The sequence below is a fragment of the Nerophis ophidion genome, linkage group LG05 (assembly GCF_033978795.1).
Source record: "Nerophis ophidion isolate RoL-2023_Sa linkage group LG05, RoL_Noph_v1.0, whole genome shotgun sequence".
Lineage (NCBI taxonomy): Eukaryota > Metazoa > Chordata > Actinopteri > Syngnathiformes > Syngnathidae > Nerophis > Nerophis ophidion.
In genome coordinates this window covers 50484778-50510241 of record NC_084615.1, presented here as the reverse complement: position 1 = coordinate 50510241, position 25464 = coordinate 50484778, and the positions used below count along the sequence as shown (strand labels likewise).

The 25464-nt window shown below is 42.5% G+C and overlaps 1 protein-coding gene across 1 annotated transcript in view; it reads right to left on the bottom strand.

The window, feature by feature from the left end:
• Positions 1-25464, bottom strand: part of vta1 (vesicle (multivesicular body) trafficking 1) — a 66154-nt gene that overhangs the window by 18446 nt on the left and 22244 nt on the right. Inside the window, exons 3-4 of the mRNA XM_061901373.1 lie at positions 2722-2849; positions 1474-1549 (exon numbers count right to left, since the gene is read on the bottom strand). Of these exons, the coding sequence (XP_061757357.1) occupies positions 1474-1549; positions 2722-2849 (204 nt within the window). The remainder of the gene's footprint in view (positions 1-1473; positions 1550-2721; positions 2850-25464) is intronic.

Below are 25464 nucleotides of genomic sequence, written 5' to 3'. Positions count from 1 at the left end.
GTTTGTTTTCCGCCACGGAGGTGAGGATGCTGACTTAGAAGTGACTCTGTACCGTGGAGAGACATTAACCGCTATCAAGAATTGAAGACTCGTTTGTTCGCTTGTCTCGGTCAAATTTGCTGGATACAGCTGAAATCCATCAGCAACATGTACAATACAATATAATGATATTATTAAAAGCGCTTTTGTTGGTCAAATTTATAGCATTTACTGTATATCGTAAATTGTCTATGTCACGCAACCCTAATTGTGCTTTAATGTTTGAACTCATGGGACCATAACAGGTCTTAGAAAACACACATTTCTGGGTTAAGTGTGTAAAAGTTCTGAGTGGCTCTGGTAGGGTGAGGTTTGCATTGGACAGAATGGAGTGTTGGCGCTGCTGGAAGATAAGGCCAAGGTACAATGGCTCGGTGGCGTATTGTGAACTTTTGGCCTGTTTGTTTAGCCTCAGCACCACACTAATCATCCTTAAGATCACAAAAATAACACTGTGCTAATAGAGCAGCAAAGAAAATAACTGTGACGCACTGAGAACTTATTAGATTTCAATAAAAACAAAAAAGTGTCTGCGTTAAATGAAGGTACAAAGAGACACTGTCTTATTGGATTGTGTGTACACATTGTTATAGTGTTTTTTCTACCACTTGAATTTCTAGTAATTCCCTAATATTTGATAAATCAGAGGTGAATAATTTTTGGAAAACATGCCCAAACAAAATGGTGAAGAGTTGAAAAAACATAAGCAATATTATAAGAAAAAAAGTCAGGTCAGTAGGTTGCAGCAGCCAGCCATTTGACCATCTCAGCTGACTGCAGCAACAAGGGACTCTGCAAACTCGTTATATGTAGGAAGCACTGTTTCCTATACAGGAAGCAGTAAATTAGTGCATCAAAGGTAAATCAAATATTTTCTATGTAGTCATACATTGTATAAGCTGCAATAGTAGTCTGCAACACATTTGTTTTGTTAGATAAAAGCTGAGTGGACCTAATGCTAATGCAAGCTGCTCAACAGGCTGATACTAAGACTAAATCAATCAAATGTGTTTGTGTGGTCGTCTCAACACAGACATTTATGGACTATGAATTGTTTTTTACAAATGAACTGAATCATAAGAACTCACCTGACCCTCATCCTTCTCTTGGAAAATGTATTTTTGGCCAGAAAGGTATAAAACATTTTTGGTTTTAGAATTATATTGTATATTACTGCCTTTGTATTTTACTTTCACTTCGGTAAAAATAGAGTAGTTTTTTTTGTATAACATCAATGCGGAAATACTTAGCATGTCATTGGCCTAATCTGAATGGATGATCCAATTTTTGAGATGAGGTGTGAAAACACAAACCACATAGATTACCATGAAGTTTTTTCCTGATGTTTTGGTGGAAAAGCGGCATAGGGTGTGTCTCCATCTCATTTTCTCACATGAATGCTGTAGTATCAAGAAAATGAAGAGAAGACCTCACCTCGTCCGATAACTCTCCAAAGACAGACAGGACATCCAGCAGCAGACTAGCCGTGTAGAAAGACTTGATCATGTTCCTGCACGTGACACAAACAAGCTGCTTGAGGAACATGTAACAGCTTAAGTGACGTTTCAGCGTCTTTATGTAAGTATGGAGATGTTTATGAGCAGTAAAACTCCAGTTGAAGCGCAGACAAAAATCTAATCTGTCATTATTTACCTTGTGCTTCTGGACATGGAAGTACGAACATGTGGAAAATACATAACGAGTTCTGCATTTAATGTTCTACAAAAGTGAGTCTCCACAAGGAGCAGCACACACTTGAATCTGAAGCAAATGTACATTTGCCATTGTTTGCTGTGAGTATAGATTGAAGCTTTTATTAGATATTCAATCTATTAAGTTGAATTATATAAGTTCTATATATATAACATTCTGTCTCTCACAGTTGAAGTGTACCTATGATGAAAATTACAGACCTCTGTCATCATTTTAAGTGGGAGAACTTGCACAATCGGTGGATGACTAAATACTGTTTTGCCCCACTGTATATGTGTATATATATATATATATGTGTATGTATATATATATATATATATATATATATATATATACACACACACATATACACACAAACTTTTTTCACCAGGTACCACCTCAAAAAACCCTTGGTTTTCCAAGTACCACCATAATGACCCAATATTAAAATAAAGTCACGAGGTAGGCCTACATATTCTCTAAAAACAAGGAAGGGATTTATTTAACAAGTATGTTTGTATTTTTGGCCACTCCAACATTACACACAGTTTGAACAGTTACACTGTGCTTGAATATTTAGTTAAGTTATTCTTTGGTGTACCACTGGATGGAGCCTGCGCACTACTGATATAAGCAGAACACGTTTACTTGTGAAGAAACAGGGCATAAAGACTTACTTGTTGGCTTCAATAAGCTGGAGAAAAAAAATTGTAGGGTTATATGTTATTATTTGTTTGTGTTAGTGTAACATGTGTGACTTGTCATGTAAACACACACACAGCCACTTCCAATCATTTCAACTACGTGCTCAGCAGCTATCAACCCAGCGAGCAAGGCTGCATCCACCACCGCAGCTTTGATTTCCATAATGGCGGACAAAGAATGCTGAGAATGTTGGCTGCAAGCAGGTGCTCAGTCCCCAGATGGCGATATAAAGTGCAGGATCCAGCACACGTAAAAATCCACAAAGTTGAAACACCAAAAACTTACTTGTGGAATCGTCCAGCTCGGTCCTCGTTGTCAGCATACAAGAACATCTTTAAGGCGTAGTTTTCTATGTGCGCGTTGCCAACCACCTCCTGACTGATGGAGTCATTGTCACTCAACTCCTTCTTCATCTGGCAAACATACAAGTAAACACGTAAACCATCACATACAACACAAATACAATGATACAACAATAACACATTTTGAAAACCAAGGGTTCAAGATGGCAGTCAGCAGTCATTACTGTTCACTTCCTGTTCTTTGCCAGGCACGTTAGCTTTTCTCTGCATTTATGTGCTCTCTCCAAGACGCTTCAAGTTTCCAATAAAAACACTTGAGCAAACATTCTGGTTCCATGCAGCAGGTAGACCCTGAAAGGCCTGAATGGAACCACTGTTCACTAACCTAATCTGTGTGTGCGTGTGTACTGGATGGAGAATGGACGTACTAAGAAAAAAGAAAATAGGCTGTGTCTAATAAGGGTGTATTAAAGAGTAGCAAACGTTTAGGATACAAATAATGTCTTTAAAAAAGATTCATCATTAGTACTGAACACATCATCATTAGTACTGAACACATTGTCTGCGTCTGTAATAACACTTTACAACACAAAGGGCGATGGTAAGCCACTACTACTGGCTTTGTGACCCACCCCCACAACCCCAAAAGGGACAAGCGGTAGGAAATGGATGGATGGATAGCAAGAGTAGCTCATGCTAGGTGACCTTGTATTACAATGCTACAAGAAAACATGCCGCCCCCTGCTGGTGTGGCTGTCATTAACATTTGAACATGGAACAAGAAGGATGATGATGAAAACCGTGATTGGAAATGTAAAAAAAAAGAAGCAGGTCCCACAGGGCAGACATATCGCTGCTGGTGATTTCACCTCCTGACACAAGCAGCAGTTTTCCAGCAACCAGTCAGCACACAAAATGGAATTAATGAGGACGACCTGCTGCTGTGTCGTCTTCTGCATCACAACCTGGAGGCCATTTCCTTATTTTTCACACATACATGAAAGAAGCTCATTAACTTCCACCTCAACACAACCATCCCAGCATGTCACATGTCTCACTGCTGGAGCACCGCATCACAAGATCACAACACCACTTCAACATGACCACAACACAACATGAGGACAACACAACATAAAGACACAGCAACTAGGGCTGCAACGATTACTTGATTAGATGCATTATTTGATTAAAAAAATAAGGGCTAGAGAATAGCTTTTTTTTTTAAATATTGCAGTTAAAAAAAAATATTGATTTGAAGTACAACCTTCTAAGAGCAGAAAGACAATACAGTTAGAGGCGGGGGTCAGCCGAATCGAAGCTGCTGCCATCAGGGCGCTGCTCTGTAAACCATCATACAACAAGGAGGTAAGCGACGAAGGCAATTGGTTGGGGGTATGTGTGCGTATCTATCTGTCCATGAGTCTGTGTTATGTCTGAAGGCTTGAATGTCGCTCTGCCCGATGTTAAAGGCATTTTTCACTGTATTGGTGTTGCTGGGGTGTTTACAGCACAGCCTTGCTAAGGCCGAGGCGGTCGATTTGTAAATAAAGATTGTTGTTGGTTTGGGAGAGCAAACATTCTAATGATTTGTCAGCTCGAATTGTCCATATCATTTCTCAAATTGATCATAATTTCTCATTACAGAGTAGAAAGATTCTCCAAGATGTTATCCAATTTGCAAGTCGATTCCGAGATCGTCAAAGTTTGGGTGCTCACAGCTCTGCCCATCCAATCCATCGCTATGAGCAGCCTTTGGCTACTTGAACAGCTGCCATCGTCTTCTGAATTTGTTAATAGACCAGAGCAATGCTTAATCCAAATTCAATCAGCAGATACCCTGTTATCCCAGTTTTAGATAGATACAGTATCTTCAATGTCTAAAACAGAAAGAACTGCCACTTCTTCTAAGAGTCCCTCATGTATCCAGCAGCAAACCACTGCAAGGTAGAAAGATTCTCCAAGATGTTATCCAATTTGCGAGTCAATTCTGAGATTGACAAAGTCTGGGTGCTCACAGCTCTGCCCATTCTCGAAGATGTTATCCAATTTGCCAGTCAATTCTGAGATTGACAAAGTCTGGGTGCTCACAGCTCTGCCCATACAATCATGATGGGCAGCCTTCGGCTAATTGAACGGCTGCCATCATCTTCTGAATTTGTTAATAGACCACAGCAATGCTCAATTCAATCAGCAGATGCCCTGTTATCACAGTTCTAAATAGATAAATATCTCAAATGTCTTCAATAGAAAAAACTGCTAGGCGCACGACTTGCCACTTCTTTTAAGAGTCCCTTATGTATGCAGCAAAAGTCTTGTCAGGCCATGCATGTTCCCCCAAACCTGTGCTTCTCGTCGAGAAGATCTTGTCAATTGAGTTGAGAGCCCAGTTTGTAAATTGCATGTTGTAGATTTCAGAGAACAGTGCAAAAAGATAGGCTCTTAGAAAATAAAAAGTAGAAAAAGACAAGGTATAAAGAAGAAAAGCAGAAGAGTTAAGAGAGGGACGGAAAATGTGTCCACCTTGGTCCAGAATCTGAGAGAAAAAAAGCATTGGTTTACATTCGGTTCCTTCAATCATTCATTTATTGAGTGTAACTAATAAAAATGGATCAAATCTACACCACATATAGTGCCCAGAAATTAAAATATGCCGGTGTAGTTTCCGCACAGCCATTGCAATTGAGTGCACATTGGACCAGTGGTGTATGGCTGCTGTGATGTGTGACGTGGAATAAAGCACTGACATGTAAAAAAAAAAAAATAATAATAATAATAATAATAATAATGCACGCGTACTGCTTCAATGTTAATGATGTGCATTTATTTGGAAAAAAATAAGGTTATGGCGAGCAGAACATTTATTGTGTGATTAACTATTTTCCCTCAAATTTGCATTGCGGCTAATCAAACAAATTACTAAAGGATTGATTATTATTAAAACAATCGATAGCTGCAGTCCTAACCACAACTCAAAAAAAGGATAACACAACATTAGAACAACACAACATGAAGGCAACACAACATGATGTCATAGATGAAAGCAGAGGATGTGTGTCCTGCCTGCTGGTAGGTGTTTCCGGAGTGTATGGGACAGTAATGAACATCAGCTGTGTGTGTGTGCGTGTGTGCGTGCGTGCGTGTGTGTGTGCAAGCAATGTTTTCACAGATTGCCAAAATACAGTACTTAGAGCTATTATGGCAGTGTCAATATTATGTCATCATATAATTTGCATTATCGGCAACAATGAATATATTTTCTTTAAGAAGGCTAATAATAAGTTATACGTATATTTGAAAACCAATCTGTGTTATTAGTATTAACATATTTTTTGTTTGTATTATATTGTATTATATTGTTTTGCTCAATTTTTTTGTTGTTGCTGCTTTTGTTACTCATACTTGCCAACACTCCCGAATTTTTTTGAGAGACTCCCGGAATTCAGCGCCTCTCACGAAAACCTCCCGGGACAAATTTTCTCCCGAAATTCAGGCGGGGCTGGGGGCCACCATGCAGACCTGACTCAATGTTGAGACCCTCTTAAACAGGACAATACTGCCATCTACTGTACATAGAATAGAATGTAAATATATTCTACATTAAGTGCAGTCAAGGAACATGCATTAGGGAGTCTGTACTGAAGCCAAAAGTAAAGAGACGTAACTTCATCACGTCGCCTGGTTATTGACTCCAACCCAATATATTACACCGTCGACGAGCAAAATGAAGAAATACGCTTGCAAGTTCCAGAACGATTGGAAACAAGAATTTCAGTTTATCCAGGAGAGTTCGAAGGGGAAGGGGTATGTTGCCTGTAAATTTTGTAGAACAGACTTCTCCATTGAACACGGCAGCCGAACGGATATACTCAGCCATGAACGGTCAGCGAAGCACAAAGCGTCCGCAGCGCAGCATCGTTCACAACCCAGTATTATGGCTCACCTCGAAAAATGGAGACCCGATGGTGTATCTTATGCTGAGACAAAGATGGCTGTGCTGATAGCTGGAAGCAACATCCCGTTCTCATTTGTGGATATCTACAACATATCCGTGAAGGATGTTCCCGGATTCGGAGATCGCTCGCCAATACGCAAATGGCAGAACAAAGGTTACTCAAATAGTGAAAGGTAAAAGTGTTGTTGTTTTTTTAGTAACCAGCAAGTACAGTAAAGTTAGTAGAACAACTGTGTTTTTATTACAGTGTATTTGATAGGTGCCGTCGGAAATTCAACTATTTCTTGTATTCATATACATATATAATAAAATAAATATATATAGCTAAAATTCCCGGTAAGTCAAGTATTTCATACATATATGTATATTTATATATATATATATATATATATGAAGTATATATGAAATACTTGAGTTGGTGAATTATACGCCACCCCTCTTAACCACTCCCCCGCTAACGTTGTACTCCTCAAGAAGTCTCCTGCTCCTGCAGCACACATGTCATTTTGTGTATGTGCTGACTAACCCTCAAACTCTTGGTTTCAAAACTAATGACAATATCAATGTTTTGTGGAACATGATTGCAGGAGATGGTAGCACACATATCACCTGGAAGTTGAAGTGTTACTTACTGCATCGCAAAATAAAAAAATAAAAAATGAATACAATGTTTTTATCTTTTAATTTTTGGCGGCCATTGAGTTACCTGTAGCGGCCCACCACAAGTAAATGAATATATGGGAAACACTGGTGTGTGCTGTTTAATGACAACTATTACTATCCATCCATCCATCCATCCATTTTCTACCGCTTATTCCCTTTTGGGGTCGCGGGGGGCGCTGGCGCCTATCTCAGCTACAATCTGGCGGAAGGCGGGGTACACCCTGGACAAGTCGCCACCTCATCGCAGGGCCAACACAGATAGACAGACAACATTCACACTCACATTCACACACTAGGGCCAATTTAGTGTTGCCAATCAACCTATCCCCAGGTGCATGTCTTTGGAAGTGGGAGGAAGCCGGAAAACCCGGAGGGAACCCACGCATTCACGGGGAGAACATGCAAACTCCACACAGAAAGATCCCGAGCCTGGATTTGAACCCAGGACTGCAGGACTATTACTAGTTGTTTTTAAAAAAGTTTAATCTAAACTTGAATGAAACAACAAAGACATTTTGCACACTTGCACTTAGGTAGCAAGCAGCGCAATGGTGGGATACCTAGAGGGGTGGAGCCAGAGAGTTCAATTTGTTGATTGGTAGATATAGAATGATCCCTACCAAAATGAAAAAAAGACAAAAACGCTACCTCTACCTATGCCAAATCGTTCAAATAAAAAAGTTATGGGCAGATTTTTATAAAACTTTCATGAAATATTTAGGATTATTTATCAAATCATTATTTACTTTTAGTAGATGGGGCCTGGAACAGACTGCGCTCTCTGAGTGCTTTTCTATTGGTTATTTGTTCACCTTTTTGAGTTCAAGGCACCTTAAAAGATGATATCACACAATGACATCACACAATGACCGCTTGGTGGACACATGGTTGTCTGTCTCTTGAGAAAAGGTTTGTTTGTTTGACCCCTGCTGGGGGACCTGCAACAGCGAGTCCTACAGCTATCAAATGTTAAATCCTGGCAGCCGACATAACTTTTGCTCTCCGGTGTGACTCATCAGGCTGGAAAGGTTAATTAAGTTAGTTGTTTTTGTTACATGATGAGTAAGAATTCAACGGTGCTCTGTAAAATATTGGACCATTAGATGAGGCCTGTATGGGACAATATGCCTTATACCATACCATACCATACCATACCAACTTTATTTATAAAGCCCTTTAAAACAACCACAGTTGAAGAACAAAGGGCTGTACACCACAAAGAAATAAAGGCAAAGGACAGACTAAAAAAAATAACATTTAAAACAGAAGTAAAAAAACACATTGAAATAGCAAATACAAATTACCCGGAAGAACAATTTGTTAGATAAACAGCAGTTAAAAAGTTAAAAACAGTTAAAAAAGTTAAAAACAGTTTAAAGTCTCATGCTGGGTTAAAAGCCATTGAATAAAAATGGGTTTTAAGAAGGATCTTAAAAATAGCCAAAGAAGGGGTCTGTCTCACATGGAGAGGGAGATCGTTCCACAGTTATGGGCACAGTTCTTGTATTCTTCCTTGTGCGCATGAACAAGCCAGCCCTGGGTAGCAAAAACCACTCCCTCCCTACGACGTAATATCCAATCACTGTGTTGCCTCTCCCCCCTAACATTGTAAGTTGAGGCCAGAAAAAAATGGTACTAGCATAGAAGTTAAAGGAAAAAACATTTTAAAGGAGCAGCGACTTCAATCATGCACCTCAGTGGAGACTGCAGTTCACATTGTTTCGTGTGGGGAAATCCTGCTCTCAATATAAAACATCAGGCACATGATGCCCTATTCTCACATTTGCGTGTATTTTTTTATAGACACTTGAATTACGCATGTCCGTTTTATTTGTATTCTCTCATGCAGCCTGCGGACACACCCTCCCAGCGTAAGTAAGTGAGGTACAAGTGCATAAGTCTTGAATGAAGGCAGTCTCATAACTAACGAGTAGGGGTGTGGGAAGGAATCGATTCTCTTTTTTTTTTTTTAAATCTATTTTATTTTTTTTAATCAATCCAACAAAACAATACACAGCAATACCATAACAATGCAATCCAATTCCAAAACCAAACCTGACCCAGCAACACTCAGAACTACAATAAACAGAGCAATTGAGAGGAGACACAAACACGACACAGAACACACCAAAAGTAGTCAAACAAAAATGAATATTATCAACAACAGCATCAACAGCATTAAAAAAATCTACTACTCTGGTAGCATGTCAGCAGACTGGGGTAGATCCTGCTGAAATCCTATGTACTGAATGAATAGAGAATCGTTTTGAATCGGAAAAATATCGTTTTTGGATCGAGAATCGCGTTGAATCGAAAAAAATCGATTTATAATCGAATCGCGACCCCAAGAATCGATATTGAATCGAATCGTGGGACACCCAAAGATTCGCAACCCTACTAAAGAGGCAAACATTGTTATGATGCCTTTTTGTGACTGTGTGAAAATCATGAAACATAGTTTTCCTAACAAATGTGAATGTCATTAAAATCAATGAAAAAGATAACACTTTAAATTTTAACTCGATCCGGGTAGCACTTGTCAGGGGAGAATGTGTCTTATTATTGTAGGGATGCAACGCACACGAAACAGCGTCTTCTGTCTGGTTGGATGTGAATAATAATCAGTAGATTAATTCAACTTTGTTTTACCTGCTATCATAACCACCGTGATGTTATTTGCGATAAAAAGAGTTGTGTTTATTACGAATGTTTGTGAAGTCGTGACGTGTCAGGATGGGCTCAGACCACAGTTTGTGTCTCTTAGTGTACAAACCCTCTTTCCATATGAGTAGGGAAATTGTGTTAGATGTAAATATAAACGGAATACAATTATTTACAAATCATTTTCAACCCATATTCAATTGAATACACTACAAAGACAAGATATTTGATGTTCAAACTCATAAACTTAATTTTTTTGGGGGAAATAATAACTAACTTAGAATTTCATGGCTGCAACACGCGCCAAAGTAGTTGGGAAAGGACATGTTCACCACTGTGTTACATCACCTTTTCTTTTAACAACACTCAACAAACGATTGAGAACTGAGGAAACTAATTGTTGAAGCTTTGAAAGTGGAATTCTTTCCCATTCTTATTTTATGTAGAGCTTCAGTCGTTCAACAGTCCGGGGTCTTCACTGTCGTATTTTACGCTTCATAATGCGCCACACATTTTCGATGGGAGACAGGTCTGGACTGCAGGCTGGCCAGGAAAGTACCCGCACTCTTTTTTTTACGAAGCCACGCTGTTGTAACACTTGTCTTGCTGAAATAAGCAGGGGCGTCCATGATAACGTTGCTTGGATGACAACATATGTTGCTCCAAAACCTGTATGGACCTTTCAGCATTAATGGTGCCTTCACAGATGTGTATGCTACTCATGCCTTGGGCACTAATACACCCCTATACCATCACAGATGCCGGCTTTTGAACTTTGCGCCTATAACAATCCGAATGGTTATTTTCCTCTTTGTTCCGGAGGACACCATATCCTCTGTTTCCAAATATAATTTGAAATGTGGACTCGTCAGACCAAAGAACATCTTTCCACTTTGCATCAGTCCATCTTAGGTGAGCTCGGGCCCAGCCAGGCCGGCGCCATTTCAGGATATTGTTGATAAATGGGTTTTGCTTTGCATAGTAGAGTTCTAACTTGCACTTACAGATGTAGCAACCAACTGTAGTTACTGACAGTGGTTTTATGAAGTGTTCCTGAGCCCATGTAGTGATATCCTTTACACACTGATGTCTGTTTTTGATGCAGTACCGCCTGAGGGATCAAAAGTCCGTAATATCATCGCTTACGTGCAGTGATTTCTCCAGATTCTCTGAACTTTTTGATGATTTTACGGAACGTAGATGGTACAATTCCTAAATTCCTTGCAATAACTTGTTGAGAAATGTTGTTCTAAAACTGTTCGACAATTTGCCTATCCCATCCTTGTTTGTGGCTTAGCTCGGTTGGTAGAGTGGCCATGCCAGCAACTTGAGGGTTGCAGGTTCGATTCCCGCTTCTGCCATCCTAGTTACTGCCGTTGTGTCCTTGGGCAAGACACTTTACCCACCTGCTCCCAGTGCCACCCACACTGGTTTAAATGTAACTTAGATATTGGGTGTCACTATGTAAAGCGCTTTGAGTCACTTGAGAAAAGCGCTATATAAAAATATAATTCAATTCATTCAATTACTGAGCATTTCATGGAAGCTGCTTTTATACCCATTCATGGCACCCAACTGTTCCCAGTTAGTCTGCACACCTGTGGGATGTTCCATATGAGTGTTTGATGAGCATTCCTCAACTTTATCAGTATTTATTGCCACCTTTCCCAACTTCATTGTCACGTGTTGCTGGCATCAAATTCTAAAGTAATGATTATTTGCACACAAAAAAATGTTCATCAGTTTGAACATCAAATATGTTGTCCTTGTAGCATATTCAACTGAATATGTGTTGAAAATTATTTGCAAATCATTGTATTCCGTTTATATTTACATCTAACACAATTTCCCAACTCATATTTTGTTTTGGTTTGGTTTATACTTTATGAAGTTTTGCACTTGTTGTGTTTTTCTTGTGTTTTTTGTTTTTGATTGTTTCATTACATTTGGATATATGTGTCGGCTTAAATGATATTCATGAAGTAAGATAATGTATTATGTCAAAGGGGGCAGGAAATTATACGATTTTCTTCATCCTGCTCCTTCTCAGGAATTGTGTGAATTTAAATTGTATAATTGTGATATAATTATTTATCGTTCTAAATGCACATCAATGAATGAGATAAATAAAAATGAAATGAAATGAAATATGGAAACGGGGTTTGTATGTGTGTGCTTGGGAGCAGAAGCATCACAACTCACAGTTTGATATTAACTGTCGAAAATCAATTGAATCACTTGTTAGACATTGCGCTGCATTTGTAAATTTGATTAAATAGTCAGATACTTTGATTGTTAAATTGTACATTTATTGATCAGCCGTTAAATTCCATTGTGTCCAAACACGGCCGATACGCACAGTTACGTTCCGCTGTAGTCACACTCTTCTCTCTTTTACTCAAGCAGATGAGACAATGATATGCATTTAGATTTTTGATAGTTAATACAGATTGGCATTATGGTCCATTTTCATCTTTTTATCAATGGATATTTACTGGTGCCTGAATTGTGTGATCATACTTTAAGTGCAACATAATATTTCCCTTAGAAGAGGTGCTTATTCCAGCTCTAGAAGCACGTAAGAATAAAAGTACTTAAAGGGGAATTGCACTTTTTTAGAATTTTGCCTGTTGTTCACAGTCATAATGAAAGACATGGAAACAGACTGATTTTTTACATTCGAACTTGTAAATAAAACATAAATAAAAGTCCAATTACAGCAGAGCCAATGGGAGCTCTACTAATCGGCCCATAAAATCCAATGAATCCAAAAAGCGCCAACAATACCCCATTTAGAATTTGTGACTTTAATATTAACCAAGTAATCCTGATATTGTTATTATAAGCGCTAACTATTTATAGCAGTGTCGTGATTACAAGTTTGTGTGCAATTCCAACATGGTCGACTGGTGAGGTGTTTCCTCGCTTCCTTGCTCACTGAAAGTTTATTCTAGATCATAAATCATGCCTCTCGCCTGATAGAAGAGGGCCGAGGACGTATTCAGACAAGTTGGTACACTTGGAATTGACACGCCTGTAAGTTATGTTTTGGTTTCGGTCATGCTATGTTTAGTTTTTGGACATTCAGTCACGTTTTGCACTTCCTGGTTTTGTTTGTTTCCATGCCAACTCATTAGTTTTCACCTGTCACGTCCCTGTTCTCAGCCTCACACCTGTTTTCACTAATGATCATAGCTATTTAAGTCACTCTTTTTCTTGTCTTCGTCCTGGGATCTTCACACTCGCACGCACCCTATCCATGCTGTTCCAACCTTCACGCCCTCGTCCACAGTTCTATGCCGTGTAAGTTTATGTATTTATGCCACAGTGCTAGTTTTGTTTTGTTAGTACATAGTCATGCCATTGTGCTGTATTGTTTTAAGTATAGTATAGATTATTATCCGCCACAGAGCGCGTCCTTGGTTTGCCTTTTTGTAGTTTGTTGGTTTATTAAATAAATATCATGTACTCACGTCCACGCCTCGCTCGTGCTGATCCTCATCTGCATCGAAGAAACAATCCATGTCCAAGCCAAGTTGTGACAGAAGATCCCAGTAGTAGTTTCTTCGCAGGAGATCTGCACGAGGAATCCCTCTCCAGCCAAGAAAAGCAGGAGAAGTTCCTTCGGCTCGTCGCGGACGCTCAGCCATGGGCGCACGATGACGAAGTGGAGTTGAGCGATGAGGAGCTTCCTCCCGGCGCGGTGGAAGCATGGAGCCAACTTCTGGCGAAAATGGCGGATGCAGAGGACCGCTTCCGCCTCCACTCGTATGTCATTCCCAGCACCTGGCTCATTGCGCGATGACGACACACCCCCTGGGACGCAAGCGCTCCGACGACGGCCCGGAGCAGCGCACAAGCACGCGCAGAAGAAAGGCAGGACTTGTCCCTCATCGCTGTCTGACAGGCTCGTCCCATGCGACTTTTTCTCTCCTCCCAAGGCACACATTTTTTTTTTTCTGCAGATAATCAAAATAAGTCCAAAGTTCATGCCATGCCCCCCAGGACTCAAGCCCCCCCCCAAGCCACAATAATTTTTTTCAAAAAATCAAACCAAGACAAATAAAAAGCAAGTACAAGATGGACAATTTGGAGGGGAGGATTCTGCCCTCCTCCTCAGCGCCCTCCCCCCACCCCAAGAGACTGTTCCATGTCACGGTGGGAGTGTCTGGAAGCCACTCCTTGAGGGGGGGGGCTGGGGCTGGGAGCTTGTGGGTTGGTTCTGCCCGGTGCGGTTCCAAGCCACAGCGACCAGCACGTCCCCCACCTCCAGTTTTTCGGCCGGTTAAGCCGCAGCTTCCAGCGAGGCCACCTCGTCCAGCTCCAAGATCAAGTCCACGTCAAGGTCCACGTCCAGCTCCAAGTCCACGTCAAAGTCCAAGTCCACGTCAAAGTCCAAGTCCACGTCAAAGTCCAGTACCCGTGCCTGCTCCAAGACGCCAAACGCCGCCAGTGCCAGCTCCACGTCGCCAAGCGCCGCCAGGGTCAGCTCCACGTCGCCAAGCGCCGCCAGTGTCAGCTCCACGTCGCCAAGCGCCGCCAGTGTCAGCTCCACGTCGCCAAGCGCCGCCAGTGTCAGCTCCACGTCGCCAAGCGCCGCCAGTGTCAGCTCCACGATGCCAAGCGCCGCCAGTGTCAGCTCCATGAAGCCAAGAGCCGCCAGTGTCAGCTCCACAAAGCCAAGTGCCGCCAGTGTCAGCTCCACAAAGCCAAGTGCCGCCAGTGTCAGCTCCAAGAAAGCCATGTGCCGCCAGTGTCAGCTCCAAGAAAGCCATGTGCCGCCAGTGTCAGCTCCACGGAGCCAAGCGCCGCCAGTGGCAGCTCCACGGAGCCAAGCGCCGCCAGTGGCAGCTCCACGGAGCCAAGCGCCGCCAGTGGCAGCTCCACGGAGCCAAGCGCCGCCAGTGGCAGCTCCACGGAGCCAAGCGCCGCCAGTGTCAGCTCCACGAAGCCAAGCGCCGCCAGTGTCAGCTCCACGAAGCCAAGCGCCGCCAGTGTCAGCTCCACGAAGCCAAGCGCCGCCAGTGTCATCTCCATGAAGCCAAGCGCCGCCAGTGTCAGCTCCACGAAGCCAAGCGCCGCCAGTGTCAGCTCCACGAAGCCAAGTGCCGCCAGTGTCAGCTCCACGAAGCCAAGTGCCGCCAGTGTCAGCTCCACAAATTCAAGTGCCGCCAGTGTCAGCTCCACGAAGCCAAGTGCCGCCAGTGTCAGCTCCACGAAGCCAAGTGCCGCCAGTGTCAGCTCCACGACCAACGCAAAGTCCACGACCAACACCAAGTCCACAACCAACGCCAAATCCACGACCAACGCCAAGTCCACATCAAGCTCCAACGCCGTCATCAAGCCGAGCTCCAACGCCTGCCACGTTGACGACGCCGCCGCCTTGCCAGCCGCGGATGTGGAGACTACGTGGGTGTCCACCACGCCCTCCTCGTCAGCCACGGTTGTGGTTTTTACGTGGTCGTCCGCCACGCTAAGAGGGTCGGCCACGGATATGGCCGTTCCCGGGTCGCCCACTTCGGTCCTCCACGCGTCGCCACCACCTGACTCTTCCCCGATGGATACGGGGGCACGTGGTTTGGCGATCCACCGCCATGTCCCCCTCCCGCCTTCCCATGACTTTTAATCATAGTTTTGTTTTGGGGTTTCATTTTTGGACATCTAGAAGCTGTCTTTAACGGGGGGGCTCTGTCACGCCTGTAAGTTATGTTTTGGTTTTGGTCATGCTATGTTTAGTTTTTTGACATTCAGTCACGTTTTGCACTTCCTGGTTTTGTTTGTTTCCATGCCAACTCATTAGTTTTCACCTGTCACGTCCCTGTTCTCAGCCTCACACCTGTTTTCACTAATGATCATAGCTATTTAAGTCACTCTTTTTCTTCTCTTCGTCCTGGGATTTTCACACTCGCACGGACCCTACCCATGCTGTTCCAACCTTCACGCCCTCGTCCACAGTTCCATGCCGTGTAAGTTTATGTATTTATGCCACAGTGCTAGTTTTGTTTTGTTTGTATATAGTCATGCCATTGTGCTGTTTTGTTTTAAGTATAGTATAGATTATTATCCGCCACAGAGCGCGTCCTTGGTTTGCCTTTTTGTAGTTTGTTGGTTTATTAAATAAATATCATGTACTCACGTTCACGCCTCGCTCGTGCTGATCCTCATCTGCATCGAATAAACAATCCATGTCCAAGCCAAGTTGTGACAGGAATGACTATAACAACACGAAAAGACGCTTGGGTCCCCCCCCCTTTTCTTCGTAAGGATTAGGAGTCATTCTTAATCTATATGGGAATATAAGAACTAGGGCTGCAACGATTAGTCGACATTGTCAACAATAAAATTTGTCACTGACAATTATATTTGTCGACAATAGTTGTCGTCCTTAGTGTTTTTCCGGGCAGAAGCAGTCTGCATTGCCACTCGCTAAAACATTGCTAGTGATAACATGTAAAGTGTGAGAGCATCTCCTCTTATTATTGTTGAAAACAAATACTTTGCTCATTTTGCAAAGCGGACCTTGTTTTATGGCTGTACATCTGTGATACTCGAGCATTTAAAGCGGAGGCATCTCAAACTCTGTAAGAGTGTTAGCTTATGCCTTACTAGCTAGCTAACTAACAAGTGTGAGACGTACTTGTGTGAAGAATAAACTTAGGCTGACCATACTTCCTCTTTTTTTCCCGGACATGTCCACTTTTGCGGCGGTGTCCGGGCGAATTTTTTGAAATACGTCAAATGTCCGGCATTTTGAATTAGGGTTGTGTGTATCTTCAATGTAGGTCCAGGGTTAAGTTACAGTATATACATATATGTATATATACATTATATATATATATATATATATATATATATATATATATATATATATATATATATATATATATATGAAATACTCGAGTTGGTGAACTCTAGCTGTAAATATTGTAGCGGCTGGCTTTGGTGTGTTAGACAATGGCTTTGGCTGGGAGGCGGGACTTCCGGGGAAGTTAGGGAAGTGACGCTATTGACAGGAAGTGTTGGTTCGAGTTTTGCCGGGAAAAGGAAATAGACTCCGTGGTAAACACTAAGGTGAGTGTAAAGTCAACATTTTTAACTCCAGTAAATGAGTTATTTTAGTATTTGTGAGTGGATGGAAACTTCACTTTCATCTCCAGCTAGATCCACATCGTTCGAGGATGAAGACAGGCTAGCTGTTAGCTTCAAGCTAACCAGCACCCGAGCCGACTCCTCCACCTCAAAAACATACTTTGCAGGTCAAAAAACGGGGCAGTTGTTTGCCTTTTAAAGTGTTAATGTGCAAGTGTTTCAAAAGGAGTCTTTTGAAGAAGTGGCTGACAAGTTAGCATCGCTGACAGTGACGTCATCCCCGTCATTGTTTACTGAAGCAGAGATGGTGACTGTGTGTTATGATAAAACGCGATAGATTTATCAGATTAAATCTTTTATAATCTTTAGCAGGGGTGTCAAAAGTGTGCCAAAGAGGCCATTTGCGGCCCACAGCTAATGTTTTAAAGGCCCACGGCCTGAAAATAAACTAAAACATAACAAAAGTGAAATAAAAAAGCTTAAAGGTGAAATGTAATTTGGAAAAAGTTGCAATGCTGACTAATAAAACAAAGCTGTTTTTTTTTCTTTCAAACTGTCATTGATCAAAACATAATAATGAATCAAAATCAATGTAATTATGAGTTATTGACCTATCCAAGGTTCCCATTACTTCACATCAAATATTCCACTAAGAAAAATATTTTTGGTGGAAGATTTTGCATATTTTGTGTGTTTGCCATTAAAAACATAGTTTTGTTTGACAAAAAAGGGCGGAAAACAAACAAACAAAAAAACAACATAAAAAAACTCAAACATTTTGAAATGAGGAATAGATGTGAAGTTGATGTATATTCCAGAGATTTAGGCATTAAATATAAAATGTATGTAAGCTCTGGCACACCATTATCATCATTTCATGACCCAAGCAAAACACTTTTTACACTTTTATACTGAAATAAATACACCTACAACTTAATAAATAAAAACATAGAAAAAACTACCAGCAGCGGTAAAGTTAAGATCCCTGAAGGACAGAAGAAAGTGAATGAATGTTTATAACTGAATACATTTACATATGTATACACATTTTTTTTCTTTTTTTATAATTTTTTTTTTATGAATTAAGTAACGTTTATGACAACCTTTTTCCAAAACACAATATAAAATGTGAGATACAACAGGATAATGAATACGTTTATCATTTGTTTTCAAAACGCTTACAAAAAAGTGGGACCCCAAAAATGTATTGTGGGACCCCATTTTTATAAATTGATGGGGTCCCTGGAACCCCATTTTAGAAATCCCTAGCGCCAACACAGCAGTCAACAGAGGAGAAAAAATGCTTTATTTAAATAAATATATTTATAAAGCAAGTTCAAGTGTCATCGGCAAATTTTCAGCTATTCCCGCCTTGGCGTGCTGCCCGCCTTGGCACGCATACAGTATATGTGTCCTCTTTTTGGGATTTCAGAATATGGTCAGCCTAAATAAACTACCATTTCACCAAAGGTCCGCCAGCTTAACTTTGTTTACATCAATTCAAGCATGTTTTAAAGCAGCGTCAATTTGCAGTGCCGTAAAAAAAGGCACAATAACAAACATGCATGCGCACAAACACACAGAGACAGCCAAGTATCAACGCGGAGGTGTCATAAGATTAAAAATACAATCTATTAAACAGCAAACATTTGAAGAATGAATCAAAGATGCAATTGTATATATTGAGAGTACATATTAGAGTGCTAAAACTGCCAAGAGTTATTCAATATTCAATATAATATACCAGCGTGCAGCTTTTTAATCATAAATTGCTTTATCTGTTTTTGAGAAAGTGAGATTTCATGTTTGATGTGTTGTATGTTGTTTACATGCTTTTATTTGTTAATAATAAAAAAAAAAATAATAATAATAATAAATGTTATCTATAAGGCGCCTTTCTAGGCACTCAAGGACACCTTACAAAATCAAAACAATGAAATCAAATTGGATAAAAACAACAATAATAACAACAACAAAGATAGATAAAATAAGATGATTACAAAGAATAAGCAGTCCGGAATTGGTGTGTTTTGAGTTTTGACTTGAAGAGGGATATTGAGTCCAAGTTGCGAAGGTCTGGTGGCAAAGAGTTCCAAAGATGTGGGGCAGAGCGGCTGAAAGCTCGGGTACCCATGGTGGACAGTTTAAATAAGGGGGCAGTGAGATGGATGGATGAAGAGGATCTTAGGGAACGTGAGCGCGTGGCAACATGGATCAGGTCAGAGAGATATGATGGAGAGAGGTTATGGATGGCTATGAAAGTGGGGAGAATTATTTTAAAGTGAGTACTATGTTCGATGGGTAGCTAGTGGAGTTGCTGCACAACAGGGGTGATGTGCTGGATTATAGGGGTTCTGTTGATTATCCAGGCTGCAGAGTTCTGGAGAAACTGAAGTTTGCGAAGTGACTTGTGAGGGAGACCAAACAGGAGAGAGTTGCAATAGTCCAGGCGAGAGGTGACCAGGCTATGGACTAATATGGCAGCAGTATGTGGGGTAAGTGATGGGCGAAGATGATTAATGGTCCATAGATAAATGGGTTGTACTTGTATAGCGCTTTTCTACCTTCAAGGTATGTAAAGCGCTTTGACACTACTTCCACATTTACCCATTCACACACACATTCACACACTGATGGAGGGAGCTGCCATGCAAGGCGTTAACCAGCACCCATCAGGAGCAAGGGTGAAGTGGCTTGCTCAGGACACAACGGACGTGACGAGGTTGGTACTATGTGGGGATTGAACCAGGGACCCTCGGGTTGTGCACAGCCACTCTCCCACTGCGCCACGCCGTCCCCGATGAAAGTAAGCAGACCGGGTAATGCTGTTTATGTGGGCTTAAAAGGAGAGTGTGCTGTCGAGGATGACACCCAGACTCTTGACTTGGAAAGAGGGGGAGACAGAGGAATTGCTGAGAGTAACGGACAAGCTGTTGGTTATGGCAAGTATGGTTTTTGTACCGACAAGTAGGATTTCAGTTTTATTACTATTAATTTGAAAGAAATTGGATGAGAAGCACTGCTTAAGTTCACTGAGGCAGTCTGTAAGGGAGGAAGGAGGAAGAGAGGCAGTTGGTTTGGTTGAAATGTAGAGCTGTGTGACATCCGCATAACAGTGAAAATGTATTTTAAATTTATGGAAAATATTGCCAAGGGGAAGAATGTAAATGATGAAAAGCAGGGAACCGAGAACAGAGCCCTGGGGGACACCAAAGGAAACGGGAGACGGAGGGGATTTAAATGAACGGAGTTGAACAAACTGACTGCGGTCGGAGAGATATGATCTAAACCAGTGAAGGGGTGTGCTTGTGATGCCAATACTGTGCAATCTATGGAGGAGGACAGTGTGTGAAATGGTGTCAAAGGCTGCAGCGAGATCTAAGAGGATTAGGATAGTGAGAAGACGAGAATCAGCTGCCAGGAGGAGATTGTTTGTGATTTTTACTAGTGCTGTTACAGTGCTGTGCAGGAGGCGGAAACCAGACTGGAATTGTTCATAAAGTTTATATAACTGTAGGTGGGAGTGAAGTTGGGAGGAGAGAGTTTTTTCAAGGATTTTTGAGATGAATGGCAGATTTGAAATTGGAAGAAAATTATTAAAATTATTTAGATCTGAGCCTGTTTTTTTTTTTTTTAATTGGTGGTATGGCTGCTGTTTTGAAAGCAGAGGGAACAATTTTATTAGTGAGAGAAGAATTGATGATCTTGGTAAAGAGGTGGATCAGTGAGGTGAGGCAGACTTTCACCAAAGCAGTAGGGAGGGGATCTAAAAGACAGGTGGAAGGCTTGGATCCACAGATAAGTGCAGTGATGTCCAACTGAGAAGGCAGTGAAAAACTAGAAAATTAATGGATGGGGGAGGCAGGGGGGGTGAACTGGGGTTGAAGAGAAGAAGAAGAAGGAAGTTGTTGGTGAATCTGGGTGATTTTGGAAATACAAAATTGCATAAAGGAACAACAAAAAGAAGTTGCGGCCATATGAGAGGGAAGTGAGTGCAGAGGATTTGAAATTTTGCCGAGAATAGAAAAAAGTGTCTTGCAGTTGCCTTCATTAGAACTGATTAAAGTTGTGTAGTAAAATGATTTGGTGTTGTTTAGGCAGTCTTTGTAATGCTGAAGGTGTTGGATGTACATGTCCTTGTGTACAGTGAGACCAGTTTTTTTCCAAAGACGTTCAAGTTGGCGTCTCTTTGTTTTTAACTTGCAGAGTGTGGGAGTAAACCAGGGTGCAGAGTTGGTGTTAGAGAAGCTTTTGATTTTTTCCGGAGCCAGCATGTCCAATAGATGATGAAAATTATTGTTGTAGTAGGTGACCAGTTCATCGGGAGAGAAAAGAGAGTCACTGTCGGGGAGGCTGTCAATGGCGGTGGAAAGAGTGTCAGAGTCGATGTCTTTGATTTTGCGAAAACAGATATTGCGGGGAAAGGTAATTGTAGAAAAACTTAATTTGATAGTAAAAGATACTACCAGGTGATCGGAGTAAGGTAGTGACTTGGGAGTGGCATTAACAACATTTACACCTGAACAGCAAACCATATCAAGTGTGTGTCCTTTACAGTGGGTAGGGAAGTTGATGTACTGCTGCAGACCAAAGCTTTGAAGACAGGATGAAAAGTCCCTGGCGATTGTACTGTTGGTGCTGTCCATGTGAAAATTAAAATCCCCCAGCAGTACAATATTAAGGGAAAGTGAAGAGAGACGAGCAATAAAAGCGGAAAAATCACTAATAAAATCTTTGTTGTATTTTGGTGGTCGGTAGACAGCAGCAATGATTGTGGGAGTAGGTCCAGATAGCTGCAAAACTGTGCTTTCAAAGGAGAAGGCAGTAGAGGCAACCGGTAAGATATTCCACTTCTCGCGATAGATCATCGCGAGACCTCCTCCACGACCAGTGGCGCGAGGTATGGAAGTGTAAACAAACCCGGGAGGAGTCGCGCTATTAAGGTCTGTGTAATCATTGAGGTGTTGCCATGTTTCTGTTAGGCAGATGAAGTCCAGTTTATGGTCAGCCAAGAGATCCTGGACGAGATGTCGTTTGCTCGTGAGTGAGCGGATGTTAAGAAGACCGAAGTTTGCGTGAGCGCTGTCATTTTGATGTTTTGGGTTAGCCGACCCAGCTAGGCTGGCTAACACTTTGCGATCAACTCCCCCGCCAATGTTCCGTGGCGGGCGACGAGTTTTGGACCCAATTGGTTTTATTGGTGTGTTGTCACTGAGCGTGAGATTTCTGCGGGACCCACGGTGGATGTATCTTCAGTTAAGCTGGTAGGCTATGTCCGGATGGAGGTGAAGCGTCACTGAAGTTATACAGCAGTGGAATTTGACAGATAAAGTCACCACAGACCAAACTAAGCACGAATAGTGCACGAAATATGATTGCTGTTGCGAGACAACTGCCTATTGATCATATCTCCTGCTTTGCGTACATTTTCCAGCGTTTTGTCACTGTTTGTCTGCACAACAGTGCGTTTGACAACTTAAATACCCTGGCAGCGGCAATTAGCTTGAATGTTTGTATTTACATTTTGTGAGTTGATTTTCATAAAATATGCTATTTAACTGCTACTGTTTAACAAGTACATATTTAAATTGTGTTTGCACAACAAATGTTTTGGCGCTTTTGTTCATAAGAGAGAATATTCCAATAAAGGTGCAAAACCCAATTTATTATTGGGTTTTGCGTATACAATGCAGTTCATCGTGATTAATCGGAGAAATAGTGCGATTAATTCTGATTAAAATTTGTAATCGTTGCCCAACCCTAATATATATGTGTGTGTATGTGTGCATATATGTTTTCACATCATCATCCAGGCTGCCTCGGTGCTCTCGTGCGCTCTGTTTTGTTTGTTTTTGTGCGTAAATTATGTGTCCGTGTGCTCTTACACCCGCGAAGAGCTACTGAACATCAGATCAATTACCCATACGGACTTATTACCGGTCATCTTAGCGTCAGCTGCAGATTTGGTCCATTGTTTGATCAAAAAAGGGAAACCACACAGAAGAGGAAAAAGAGCGGGCGCCCTTGTCCGTATAGGCAGACGAGGATTACGCACGCCCTTACCTGGCATCTTTCTCTCCAACGTCCGCTCACTTGCCAACAAGATGGACGAGCGAGCGTTTCTGATAAGAAGAAACAAGGACTTTTCCTCATCTTGTGTTTTGTGCTTCACGGAGACGTGGCTGAGCGTGAGTGTCCCAGACCACGCGGTTCAACTGGATGGCTTTCATCTTCTCCTCGCGGACTGAGACGCGCTCTCCGGCAAAACAAGAGGCGGTGGAGTCTGCTTCTTCATCAACAACAAGTGGTGTACAGACGTGACGGTGATATCCCAACACTGCTCTCCTGCTCTGGAATATATTTTCATTCACTGTAAGCCCCTTTGCTCACCGCGTGAGATTGTTTCATTCATTCTGGTGGCTGCCTACATACCGCCCAGCGCGGACGTGCATGACGCTCAGCGCACGCCTGCAGGCCAGATCTTACATGTGGAACGGTCTTTTCCGGACTCTCTTGTTTATCGTGCTTGGTGACTTTAACAAGGGTAATTTGAGCCAGGAACTACCCAAGTATAGGCAGTTTATTAAATGCCCGACCAGAGAAGAACACTTTGGATCACCGTTACACCACAATAACCAAGGCATACCATGCAGTCCCGCGTGCTGCTCTTGGATTATCAGATCACGTGATGGTGCACTTAATCCCTTCATGCAGACATAGAATGAAACTGGCTAAACCTGTTATGAGGACCATTAAATGTTTCACCGCTGAAACTGTAGAGGAGCTGCGCGCATGTTTGGAGACGACAGACTGGGAGGTAATTGGAGCGGCCACGGACAATCTGGACGAGTATACGGACACTGTGACCTCATACATTCAGTTCAATGAGGCGCGCATCATTCCAACGCGCACCAGGGCTTGTTATAATAACGACAAGCCCTGGTTCACACCCAAGCTCCAACAGCTGCGCAAGAAGAAGGACGCTGCGTGGAGAAGCGGGGACAGGAGTACCTACAGAGAAGCGAAGTACCACTTCAACAGGGAAGTTGAGAAAGCTAAACCTGTGTACACTAACCATCTACAGGAACAATTCCGCTCCAGTGATTCTGCAGCCGTTTGGAGAGGGCTAAGGGCCCTTATGAACTATAAGCCCAAAGTCCCCCAGGCCCTGAATGATCGGACTTTCGCTCAGGGCCTCAACATACATTACTGTCGTCATGAACGGCCTTCAGCTCATCAAAGGTCTGCTCACCCCACCATCGCCCTCCCCACCAACACAAGCACTCCATTAAAAGATTTAAAGGACTACAACGACATCACAGGACTCCAAGAACATCACAGGACCTTAAAGGCCCTCTCCATCTGAGAGGAGGATGTACGTCGGCAGTTGTTGAAGCTGAACAGACGGAAGGCCCCCGGGCCGGATGGTGTCTCCCCCTCCACCCTCAGACACTGCGTGGTAACAGCTGGCTCCTTTCTTCACTGATATTTTTATTACATCTCTGGAGCAATGCCGCGTGCCGTACTGCCTTAAGACTTCCACCATTGTCCCTGTCTCCAAGAAAGCACGGATGACAGGACTTTATGACCACAGGGCGGTTGCGCTGACCATCCTCCCTGGACTGCTAAGTGATAAGCTCTACTAGCTCACCGTGCCCGACTCCCTCTGCAGTTGGATCTATGACTTCCTGACGGACCAAAGACAGCATTTGCGGCTGGGGAAGATTGTCTCGGACAGTCGAACCACTAACAATGGTACTCATCAGGAATGTGTACTTCCTCCCCTGGCTCTTCTCCCTGTATACAAACTGCTGCACCTCCAGTCACCAGTCGGTAAAGCTGCTGAAGTTTGGGGATGAGCCTACCCTCATCGGGCTCATCTCAGATGGCGATGAGTCCGCCTACAGGAGAGAGGTGGACCGGCTGGCCTCCTGGTGCAGCCTCAACAACCTGGAGCTGAACGCCCAGAAAACAGGGGAGATGATCATGGACTTCCGGAAAGTCACAGCCCCACCATCCCCCCTCACCCTGATTGACTCTCCCACCCCCGTCTCCATTGTGGACTCCTTCTTTTTCTTGGACACCACCATCACCCAAGATCTCATGTGGGAGCCAACCATCAGCTCCCTCACCTAGAAGGCCCAGCAGAGGATGTAATTCTTGCGGCAGCTGAGGAAAACTGAAGGTGCCGAACAAGATGCTGGTGCAGTTTTATTCAGCCATCATCGAATCCATCCTCACCTCCTCCATCACCGTGTGGTTCCCCGGCGCCACAGTCCAGGATGAGCATCGATTGCAGCGCATCGTACGTGCTGCTGGGAAGGTGATTTGCTGCAAGCTCCCATCCCTCTAAGACCTGTT